Genomic DNA, 12,433 nt, shown 5'->3' on the forward strand with positions numbered 1-12,433 from the left:
TGTTTCCTACCTACTTGAGATTTGAGCCCTAATATGGGCACAACCAGTTTTGGGTCAACTATATTCCACTTCAGGGAGATCCTGACAAGGCATTGAATTTGTGCAGTGCACTTGTTATCCAAAAGAATGTCCTGGTACTAGAAAGCTAGAACGTATGCACCAAATCAATGGAAAAGGCAACGTTTTTAAACCCTTTTGGAATTTAAAGTGATTTGATTTTTGAAGAGAGCTATTAGAGAATTCCAAAGCCTTGGAGCAAGGTAGAAAAATGATCTGCCTCCACATCTGGAGTGTTAGATTTGGGGTACAATGTGAAGAAAAGTATCTCCAGACTGGAGAGTCCTCTATTGCAAGTAAAATATAACTCTACATTGAATGAAAACTGTGCTAGCTTTATCGAAAGCACAGTGTGCAATGCAAGGAGTTTTAAAATACACATTTCAAGCAGACAATGTAAGTTTCTAAGAAGGAGTGACACAGAATGGCAAGGAGGAAGCTTGAGTAATAGTCGTGCTTCAATGTTTTGGATAATTTGTAGATGATGCAAAGAACCATGTGGCACCACCAAGTACAGAGAGTTGCTGTTATCAGCATTTGATATGATGCCTGCATGGACCATGGTGTGACAGCTCTGGAGGCAGTAAAGGAAGTACTATCTGGTGCATTCATAGATAGTAAAAGCACATAGCTGTCTGAGTCCTAATTTTTTTTTCAAAAGATTAAGAATAATCCACATATAATACCTAGCCTTTTACAGCTTCTTTATGCACTGGAGCTTTTCCAACTGCAGATGACCAACAAAAAGGAGACCAAATAACAGTGACACCCCCAAAGCAAAACAGCACAGTCTTGTCTCTATTTAGCATTAATCAATGTCTCATTCAATTGCCGAGAGTGGTAAGACAAACAAGGAAGTTAGCTGAGTTGGCCAACACACTATCTTTAAATGAGACCACAATTTGTGAGTCATTGGAATATGAACTATGAGAAAAATCTAACATTTTTGAAGAACCACACTAGGAGAATAAAAGGCACAGGGCTAAGTGGGGAACCCTGTGGACTCCACATCTAATAAACCTGGACTTGGAAAGATAAGGTAACAAAATAGACTGAGTATTACCTTTCAAACAGGAAAGGGTTCAAGCCAGCACTTTAGCCCAGAGGCCTCTCTAATGGAACCTTTGACAAAGGATGTTACTAGAAACCGAGTCAAAGGCTGCTCTTAAGTCAAGGAGACTTAAAGCTGCATAGTCACCTTTGTCAAGTATTATCCAGATGCTATCAATAAAAGCAAGTAAAGTGAACACCAGTAATATGAAGCACAAAGAAACCAGCCTATGAGTCATCCAAAATATGATTTTATTCAACAAATGCATCCTTTTCCAGACTTTTAGCTGGAAGTGGGAATAAAGAAATAAGGCAATAAAGCACAATTACTGCTGGATCGTCTGGTAGCTTTTTTAGCAATGGGATAAACAGTGCCTCTTTCCATGCTCTGAGGAAGGCTAAAAGAGACTACGACTCAGTACATTGAGGCAAAAGATGAGAAGCAATTATGTCAGCTCAGGATCCAAGCGGCAGAGGGACATCTAGGCAACTAGATTTGGTAAAATGAATATGAAACAAAAGTACTTCTAAACTCATATAACCAAACTCATATAACATCAAAGCAGCCCTTGTAGAAATTGCTGTTCATTTAGTGGCATCCTTAAAAATAAGCCTTTGCGAGTAAAAAATGCTGAACATCTTTAATAAAGTCCATAAAAAATTTAAGGAATTGAACCACAGAGTTCTGGTGAAGAACAAAAAGATGAGAGATTAAAACAGTGAGAAAAGGACTTCACAACTTTCAAACTTCACTATGTGAATGATGTGCTTCTTGAATGGCAGCTGCATAATAAACTGTGCAAGCTCTCCTTCAAAGTTTCTTATAGATTTTAAGCTCTTCTAAAGCGCTTACAAATGAGCTTGTTTCTGGGCTGGGGTTAGTCAATTCTCCATCCCCTTATCAGCGTTTTGCATTGATGGTTAGGTCAATTAAGCTTATTTCTATGCAGAGGGGCAAACAGGCCTTCTCTAAAAGGATGCTTTTATTTGTAAGAGAGCCATACAATTAAACAATTTTGGGTGATCTAATTGTTAAACTGGTCTACCTTTGAATGAATGTCATGGTCAAAAGTGGATGGAAGGCTTTGCAGAGCCTTAGTCAAATTTTCAGAAGTAACTTTTGACCCACGTCTATATTTCTTAGGTCCAAATGTATGAAGACCTAGTAATAGAAGCCGATCCAGAGGCCATTGAAAAAGGTACTTCACAATAGTCTGTAAAGGAAAGTGCTGAAGGATTACCAGAGTATTGGAGCTAGAGGTAGTTGAGTCAAGGAGCATATTACATGGTGGCAAAGGCTAAAACCTTGAGAGTGCGTCTGCCTGCAAGAAGAGTGGTAATTACAGAAGGGGCAAACCAATACAAAATGTTTTGCTCTTAGACTTGTTAAAATCCAGTCTTTCGCTATGTGGATACTTACTTATCAACCCAAGAACAACAGATATAACTTCAATATCAAAAGTAACTAATTATGCTTTAATTACAATATTTAGAATCTCATAAATAATTAATAAAATACACAGAAAATGCTATTGACATTTGTTTATATAATTCATCATCCATTGGACTAGATACATCATTCAAAATGTTTAGTCCAAAAATAACATAAGAAATAGCTTATATGCAACCAAAGTACTTAAAAAGATTATTGTGTCGGCACAGCATTGTGGTGGCTTCTTGATCTTCATCACACCCTCTTCATCACCAATAGCTGAATTAAAACCATAATTACTTTCCAGGACTTTATATCATGCATATTGAAGGTGTGCTTTTTTTGTTCTTCACCCGTAATAATACAGTTTGTTTCTTTACCAATGAGATAAAATAGTAATTTTTAAGACTTTGTTATTTTAAAACATGTAACTGAAATGCATGTGGGTAAACCAAACTCTGCTGTTTTGTTAAAGGAGTGACATTTTGTTTTCCTTTTGAGAATTTTTAAAATACCTTGAATCACTTGGTTCCATGAACTTCATTTGCCAGTGGTTAAGTTCACGACTGGCTGCTGCAGTGAGATCGAGGTTTAAAGATTTATGCCTTTACTAGGAAACTGAGGGGAGGGAAGCAGACTCCCACTGACACCAACAGCCAAGTTGTTCTTGAGACACCACTAGTTTAGTTGAATAAACAAATAATTGTCCTTCCCTTCAAATTTCAGAAATGCTTGTAGCTCTTTTTAAATTCAAGCTAAGCAGCAGTGTCATTACTATCTCTTTGTTGTATTAATTGTTGCTTTCATTTACGGTGTGTGCATGTTGAACTAGGTAGCAACAGAAGAACTTAGGTTCTCAAACTTTAGGCCAGTTTTTGCTCCTTTCACAATGAATCTTGAGCAAGACCATGTTGTTCAAACTGGCTTTGAATTTGCACTGACCAGAAATCTGTAGTTTTTCCATCATGCATGCCATTATGGGGCACCAACACACTGGTATATGTTCCCTGCACGATGGTACAGCAGCCAGTTTACAATGGATTGGGAGGCAACGTACTGGCAGCCCATTTTTATTCTACTCATTGGTATGAATGTCCCAGGAAAATCTTTTTTCACCTCACCTTGACTTTGCAACAGTTCTGGTGCACTTTTTTGTTGTCAGCTAGGCTGAATAGAGAGGAAACATCCAAATGATCAGGTTACAGCAAAATTACAGTCCACAATAAACAGAGGAACAGCCATAGCAATGATTTGATACAAATACGTAGGACTGATGACTTTGTGGTCCAAGCCACCCACCACTAAATATTAAAGCCTGGAAATGTTTAGATACAGTATCAAGATAAGCCGAGGAGCAGGATCTCTTTACACCAAGACCTACATTAACCTTTTAGAGCATCCCATTGTGCTTTTTGGTTGCATGTGCATATCGCAGGGCTTAATATGCACAAGTATATACCTAATTTTGTGTTCTTTGTTTGTTCATCTATTTCAAAGAGCTGAGAAAGAGGTATAACCTCTGATATAGGAAAGATTACTTATATGTAACCAGCACCTAGTGACCATTTTTTTATCATCATGGGCCACAGTAATGTATTGGCTGGCTAGAGTAATGTAAGCAGTACCATGGGTGTTCTCCATACCCTTATGGTCTCACTGACGTTTTAGGTCTGGCTTGACATGACAGATATCTGTAAGACATACTGTTACAAGGTATTTCAAATATTCACAGAGTAGGCTCTGGCTCCATCCAGAGAGTCTTACCCTTTCACTTTATGCTGTTGCTTATTTTGTGTAGCATGCCCTCCTCAGGAAGTGCTTCCATTGTAAAGCATAGGGGACTATTTTATGTCTGATAAGAGCACTAGGGAGCCAATTCATAAACTGTATTGTTTAGTATATGCAGTACAGTAGTGCTGTTTAAGTACTGCAAAATGAGATTCACAAACCTATGAGTGGAAGTCTCCCCCTCTCTCTACCTCTCCTGCCTTTCTATAGGGAGATCCTCATGCATGTAATTTTACTACTGTGGGCAAGGCCAAGAAAATGGCTGGAAAAAAGGACAATACTTAATACTAAGTGGGAGGGGTTAAGGGAGGAGGGAGGAGTTGATTATGGGAGGCTAATGAAGGGTTCAGAAAGGGACAGACACCAAACCACAAAAGATTAAACCTATTGCTGTTCACAAACTGCACTTCTAAAGTTACCATAGACAAAAAGGGACACTAAACAAAAGTTCCCTAGCTCTGACCCTTTGCAAGTATAAGGCAACACATGCCAACTACTGTTACTGCAGATCCTTTCATAGACGATAATGGAGGCAGGAACTAAAAATAGAACTCCCCCAAAAAAAAAAAAACATTTTAATTTAATGTCAAAAATGATATACATACAAAATAAATGTTATTATAAGAAATATATTTTAATAACCTTTTGAAATTTCAAACTACTTGTAACTTGAATATTTAAAAAAAAATGTTACATTAATTTAAATTATTCTACACATAGCGTTTTGTAATTTGTAAGACACAATATGTAACATTAACTTTTTACTGTAGATGTTTTTTTAATAAATCTTCAAAATAAATAAATATGGTTAAATTAATGTAATGAAAATTACAAAACATGTAGAATTCACTGAAATTAATCGATTTTCCTTTTTTAAAATAAACTTACTTTTATTTTCAAATTTGAAAAAATTCTAACATTTTGCATCATAAATTATTTTTATTTACATATAATTTACTAACATTAATTTAGATTTATATATATGTTGAGGTAAATTAATTTATTTTAACATTATTTGCTAAGGGGTTCTATTTTAAGTCCTTGCCTCCATTAGTTTTTATGGGAGGATGTTGCTGTACGAGTGGTTGGCCATGTGTGGTGCGAAACTACTGCCAGTCTGTGCTGAACTGTTTTGGCTTCTTTTCAGCTATAGTATCTTGCTTACACTGGCCTCATACCCTGTTTCAAGGTGTGGAAATATAAGTGTAAACGTTGTACTTAATTTACATTTGGAAATTATGAATAGCCAAAGCAGTAAATTTAGTTTAAAAAAAATAAGAATAATATAATGAGTGTAGGTTTACTCATGTGTAAATTGACCCTATTTAATAGGGCCCATATCCATCAACACTGTTTGACACATTCAATTCTATTATTTCCATACATCCTATACATAAACAGTCCTGTTGCTTATTTTTCCCCCCTCCAATCCCATTGGGTAGGCTTTAATGTGATAAGCAGCAACTGTGATTGCAATGCATGTAAGCAGCATTTCTGAATGCCAGTTTTTACAAGCTTTGACAGAATAATGCTAGACATATTGGCTTTACCAGTGCTTACTAATGTTTGTAGTAGTTCAGAAGACATAGGCATTTTGCAGATGTTTCTTCTTTGTTCAATAAATGATCTAGTCCTAGGGTGAGAATCAAACGATTTTATTACTATTTTTTAAAGCATGAATGATAGGTGGTGCAGGCTCTTTTAATTAGATGCACCAGGTATTACACTTCATTTTTCGCAACACTGTTCTGTGATGTAAAAATGCAAGCGAGACTGGCGTAGCAACCAGGCCATGTTATAATATAAATTATTATAGTGTAGGTGTATCTCAAAGTGTCCTGTCCAATGTTTACGTATGTTTGTACAGAATTATACTCCACCCTCAGTGCTTAGCTTCTCGTCCCAAAGTCAAATCCCATTATGTTGTATTCAGATCTCATTTGCACACGTATTTCAGACTGCATTTAATGCTTTTATTCCTGCCTATTCTAGGGTCGACATTTAGGAACTTGGGAAGTTGGCTGTTTCCCTTGTGATGCAGTTAAGCCTTGTCCTTGCGTAAGTAGTAATGTGTCATTGTTTTGTCTCTGTAACTGTTGCCCTAAGAACCTGATATAAACGAAGACTGCCTGGTTCGCATCAGGTTTGTTATTAATTCCGCCTTCAGGGAGTCATTTTATTTCTGCAATCCTTCTGTGTACCTGCCTTCTCTGCTACATGTAATTTTCACTGATAAGATCGTTATTTCTTGGAATATCAGAGCTGCGAATGTCCTATGGAAACACACAAGAAACAAATTGTACTTTGGGGAATTTAGCAAATGAAACTGACTAGAGATTGTGACGGAAAAAATGCAAACCTGCGTACCAAATCCACTTTGTAAGGAGCATTCTTACTTCAGAGGAAGGCACTGCACGGTTTTACGGTGTCCCTTCCGTGCTAATCTGTGTTAAAGACCGATTTTACACTCTAACTGGTATGCAAAACGTGAATCTCCACATCGTCTCCTGGTTTCTAATTTGTATTTTAGCCTGTCTACTCTGCTCTCTTAAATGCTGCTTCAAAGGAAGAGGTGTTATCATAATATTGAAAGGAGCACTGAGGCGATTTGTTATCGGGAAGGATTCACAAACCATATTTATTTACATATTTAAGGTGTAAATGAGTTCGCGTTCACCAATATAAAACATGTTTCCTTTTATGAGATTCTTGTTTGCTTACATGATTCCCTCAGAATCAAATTCAAACGGTTTTCTAAATTGTAATCTACACATAAGATAGTCAGTGCTTAGTTTGTAAAATAATGAAGGTGCCGTAAGTGTTTCTCAGAAGCCCGCAGCTGGTGCTGACTGATGTCGGGGCTGCAGTACATTGTGCGTAGTATTAATTCCACCCCATGCCTCTTTCATCTACCTATGTACTGCTTCTGACACTTTATTTCACTCTTACAGGTTCTTTATCGTCCTCTCTTTTCTCCTTTGTCACTGTGTTTCCATCTTTCTCTTCCAACCCCTCTCCTCCTTTTGTGTGGGTCAAAGTTTCATGAGGAGAAGTATTTGTTGGTTATTCAAAATGAGTGCCAGGGGGCCCCACCTTCAACCACCAGCTCAAATTAGGCACTGCGATAGCCAGAGAACAAAGTGGAGGTGGCGGTTATTTTAATATGTCTCTATTCCTCGCTCTTACCTTCTGTTATTAAACCGTCCTTTAATCATGTATGTTCATGTATTCGGTGTTCCTTGGAATAGTCTGCAGTATGTCATGTCTGCTTGAAATCCAGGGGGCATATTTGCATTGTACAGACCATGGGTCTTTTGGACCATTATTAGGATCTCAACTTTTACCTTATTTCTAAAATATTTTCCCACTGCCTCAAAATGTTATCTTTCCCAAAGTGACTTGTGGCCTTTCATATCTTTTATGCCCTAGCACCACTCAGCTATGTCTCGGGTTGTCCTTCTAGGAAAATATATTCCATTTTCTCGACCGTATATATCACACATTGCAGCTTGTCATAGAACTTGCTTTAAGGCTTGAGGGCCAAGGTAACACAGGGAAGTCGTGCAGAACCCAAATTTTAGGTTGAGGGACCATAGTTATTGCCTGCAAACAGGGTGAAATAAGTAAATCATAATATGCTCTCAGAACCTATAAAAGTCTAATTTCAGGCACAAGTTCTGAGCAAGGCAAATCTATCATCTGAGTCTTGAAGGGGGTGGGATATTCCTTTAACTATTGAAGTTTTGTTATGTTCCTACACTGCTTGTTTTGGCAGGATATGCAGAGGGGCCTGGCTAGCACACAGAGTTATACTAGACTGTGAGTGAATTATGGGACTAGCGTGCCCATTGTTTGTTCAGTAATAAAATGGCCCTGAAGTCTGAACATTGTGAAATGAGTCGAAGTGAAGCGTTGTAAAAGAAGATATTTATTCCATTTATAAACAAGTATTACTCCTGTAGAAGAGGGGCACAGCACCGCAACCAACCGTCACCTCCACCCATCTGTCGCCTGGAATGGCATGACATCACTCTCACGATGCCACACGATTCCAAGTGACACATGCATATTCTAACCACCTCACCACACATTGCTTAATAGTGACGGACTCCAAAGTAATCTAAGTTGGGTGTCTTATTCTTTTGATTAGGTAAAATGCATAGTACTGATCTCTCTAAAGCTTCAGGTTAGTCTTGGTGAACATGCACAACTGGAGGTGTTCTGCAATCTAGGGATGAAATCTAAAGTTAAAATCATGTCTTAGAAAACATTCATTAATACAAGATTAATCTTTTATTGCAAACAATACTGCCTAGATTCTCATTGTTGTGTTGGACATTGGGGAGCCCAGAGTTTGATGGTTAATCAGATCATAGAGTACTATATCAACAATGTTAACTGAAAAATTAAATCATATGGGCTCCTCATGCAACAAACACCTGAAGCATCAATAAATACATCCCAAATCTACTCTTGTCCGCACCATAACAAGAGATGTTATCATTTTATGGGAGCAGAACCCTATGTAGGCTATTGTTGCAACTCAGGTGAATAATTACAAAACAAGAGTGTATTGTAACTTAACGACAGATCAGTCACATAACTTTAAAATATATAATCCTTTCTCTTTGCTAACTCTCTCTTCTGAATCATTTTTAAGGATAGAACCTCACTTCTTACGCTGTCTGCTACTGTTGAGAAGCAGGGCTATGGTTAACTGAAATTCTCAATCCGATAGAGACTTGTAGTTCCTTACCTTAGAATTTCCCCAGACGTCAGTCTGGATCTGTAGACTTTTCTTGAGAGGTACCCCTGTGTGCCGTTATGTGACATCTGTCAGCTCCGTGTCCATCGTCACCATTGTGTGTGCTGGATATGACATCACGGGACCTATATAGGCAGCACTCCTTTGCGCTGACATGAGTTTTTTTCTTTCAGCGCCAGCCAAGTGTAGATCTAAAGCAGAGCTACCCCACAGTCACTTTTTGACTAATTTTGTTCAACATTGAGATGAAATCATGCAAGGCCAGATTCAAGCCGTGCGGATCCTGTCATCAGGTGACGTCTGTGACAGATCTGCACCTTGTGTGCTTGTGGTGTTTGGAGCACAACCCGAAGTTGTGCTCTGAGTGCTGGGCCATGAATCTTCGAGGGAGTGGTCCCGAATGGTGCTTGCGGCTCAACTCTGCTCTGATCTCGGTGGAGAGGAAGGTCCCGAGAATGGTTGCATCGCCCCCATTCTTCGCCATCCCACGTCCTCTGGACAGTTGGGTAGGTTGAGGCAGAAGAAGAAGTTAAAGAGTTTTTTTGGGGCCGACGTGAAGTGGGAAAAGGAGCATTGTTGTTCCAGGCCTCTGTCCTCCAAACCTGTGTCTGCATCTCCCCGAGTTCCTGGGCAGCAGAGCGCCCCTGCCCAACTCCATGAGTTCATGAGGCCATGTGCCTCATATTTGGGCAGTGCGACTCCCCCAGAGCTCCTCCGGGCCCCATGGAGTCAGCATGGGTCCCCTCGGGTTCTGCATGGGTGGCTCCAGGGGAGAAACAGGGATCCATTCCTTGATCTGAACCGCCGTCGGTCGTACCAACTCGTTCTTCGTCGATGCCGGGTTTGATGTCGACGCTCCTGATGCCGCCCATGCCCATAGTTGGCGTTGAGCGCAATCTTCATTGCCGACTCCAACACAGAGCCGTACCAGTGTCGCGCAACAATGATTCAGACTTTGACAGGGATCTTGCTCCCTAGGTTCGATCCTGACCCTTATTTTCTTGGTTTGGGGTACTGTGAGGATTGGGAGGGGTCGATGGACCCTTTGGAATACCAGCTTGAAGATCTCCTGGATTGGCAGACAGGTGAGGCTTGTGGTCTGGACCCTTTCCCTGATACTGGTATGCTTTCTTCCCCAACCGTGGCTCTGGCGGAGGGGGCGTCCTACTCCATGGTGGTGCAGAGACTAGCCCAGGTCCTGGGCCACGAGCTGCCTTCGGTGGCAGTCAGGACTGGCCTGCTGACAGCTGTGCTTCAGCCAGGGGCTTCCTCTTCTGAACTCCTTTTACCCTTTAATGAAGCCCTCACTGATGTCCTGGTGCAAACCTAGCATAGTCCACCTCCAAATGACCTGAGAACTTGGTCATCCAAGCCTCCACGTCCCCAGGTGCATTCCCTTCTGCACCCCTGGATAGGGAATCCAAGAGGTTGGTCAGATTGGGAAGAAGATGTTTTCTTCCTCCAGCCTAGCATTGCAGTCAGTAAACACCCCGTGTCTTTTGGGCTACCACACCCATACTTTATGGGACATGCTTGTGCAGGTGCTGCCACAGGTCCCTGAGGAGGCCTGGGCCATTCTCTGCCAAGCTGTTGATGTTGAAAGAGATGCAGCTAAGTTCACAATACGATGTGGGTTGGATGTGACCACGCTTGGTTGAGGACGTCTGTCTTTTTGGGGGATGTCCAAACCACTTTTATGGGCATGCCCTCTGATGGCACTGTTTTTTTGGAGACAAAGCAGATACGGCGCTCAAGCTTTTAAGGAGTCCCGGGCTATGGCCAGGTCCCTGGGCCTCGCAGATGCCCCTTGACCCCCTCATTATGTTTTTCACCCCTGTGGAAGGGACATCCCACTATGTCTGTTTCCCTCCAGCCACTGTGATGTGCATGCTGCCCAACCTCTCTGTGGCCGGGGACAAGGGATCCAATGTCTTTGTGGACCAGGGAGCCAGCAATCCAGTCAATCCACAACCCCCCAAAGCAGACTCAATACCTTCCTAGTGTGATGCTTCACCCATCAGGGACCTGTCGGAGGCAGGATTTGCCATCACCTTTCTCGCTGGCAGTCCATCAAGTTAGACATGTGGGTTTAACAAATTGTCCAGAGGGGCTACTCCCTCACTTTTGAGACTACTCCTTCATCAATGCCACTATCCTACAGTGGGATGACAGAGGATCACTTGGCACTTCTCCTCGAGGAGGTTATGACTCTCATGGCCAAGGAAGCCATAGAGGTGGTCCCTGTGCCAGAAGTAAGTCATGGTTGTTATTCCCGTTACTTTCTTGTGCCCAAAAAGGACATGGGCCTCCACCCTATCCTAGACCTCTGGTCCCTCAATCTCTTCCTCAGGAAGGAGAAGTTCAAATTGCTCACTCTAGCTCAGGTTCTATCTGCCCTGGACCCAGGAAACTGGATGGTAGCGTTGGACTTGCAAGCCACCTACTTACATATTCAGGTCTTGCCTGCCCACAGATGTTACTTGCGGTTCACTGTAGGCCAAGAATATTTTCAATTTATGTAGCTCCCCTTTGGCCTTACTAGCACCCCTTGGGTATTCACCAAAGTGCTGGTGGTGGTCGCAACTCATCTGAGCAGGTCAGGGGTTTCAGTCTTCCCCTAACTCAACGAATGGCTGTTGAAGGCGGGCTCGCCCCAGGCTGTAGTCTCCCACCTCCAGGCTACGGCGGACCTCCTGCATTTGCTGGGGTTCACTATAAACATGAGGAAGTCACAACTGACTCCTTCTCAGGGGCTCCCTTTCATCGGAGCTGTTCTGGACATGGCGCAGTTTCGGACATATCCTCCCAAGCAGCGAGTCCAGGATATTCAGGCTATGATACCAATGTTTCAGCCTCTATCCTGGATTTTGGTGAAAATGACTCTGAGGCTGGTAAGCCTCATGGCCTCTTGTATCCTGTTGGTGACACATGCCAGGTAGCATATGCAGGCTCTGTAGTGAGACCTGAAGTTCCAGTGATCGCAGTATCAGGGGAATCTCTCCAAAATTGTCCAGATGTGGAAGGGAATCATGCAAGATCTTCAGTGGTGGCTTATGAACTGCGACTGGATCAGAGGAGGATCCCTCTCCCTTCCCAAACAGATCTGACAGTAGTGACAGATTTGTCATTCCTGGAATGGGGCAGATACCAGGGAGAGGTGGAGATCAGAGGCATCTGGTCTCAGGCAGAGTCCGGGCTCCACATCAGTCTCAGGGCAATCAGACTGGCATTAAAAGCATTTCTTCCCTCTCTCAAAGGGCAAGTACTGCAGGTCTTCACAGACACCCCACCGCTATGTGGTATTGCAACAAGCAGGGCAGGATGGGGTCGTGGACTCTTTG

The 12,433-nt window shown here is 41.6% G+C and overlaps 1 protein-coding gene across 1 annotated transcript in view; it reads left to right on the forward strand.

Moving 5' to 3' along the window:
• Window positions 1-12,433, forward strand: part of VAV3 (vav guanine nucleotide exchange factor 3) — a 1,144,177-nt gene that overhangs the window by 935,685 nt on the left and 196,059 nt on the right. Inside the window, exon 21 of the mRNA XM_069232407.1 lies at window positions 6,320-6,385. Coding sequence (XP_069088508.1) covers window positions 6,320-6,385 — 66 coding nt within the window. The remainder of the gene's footprint in view (window positions 1-6,319; window positions 6,386-12,433) is intronic.

The sequence above is a fragment of the Pleurodeles waltl genome, chromosome 4_2 (assembly GCF_031143425.1).
Source record: "Pleurodeles waltl isolate 20211129_DDA chromosome 4_2, aPleWal1.hap1.20221129, whole genome shotgun sequence".
Lineage (NCBI taxonomy): Eukaryota > Metazoa > Chordata > Amphibia > Caudata > Salamandridae > Pleurodeles > Pleurodeles waltl.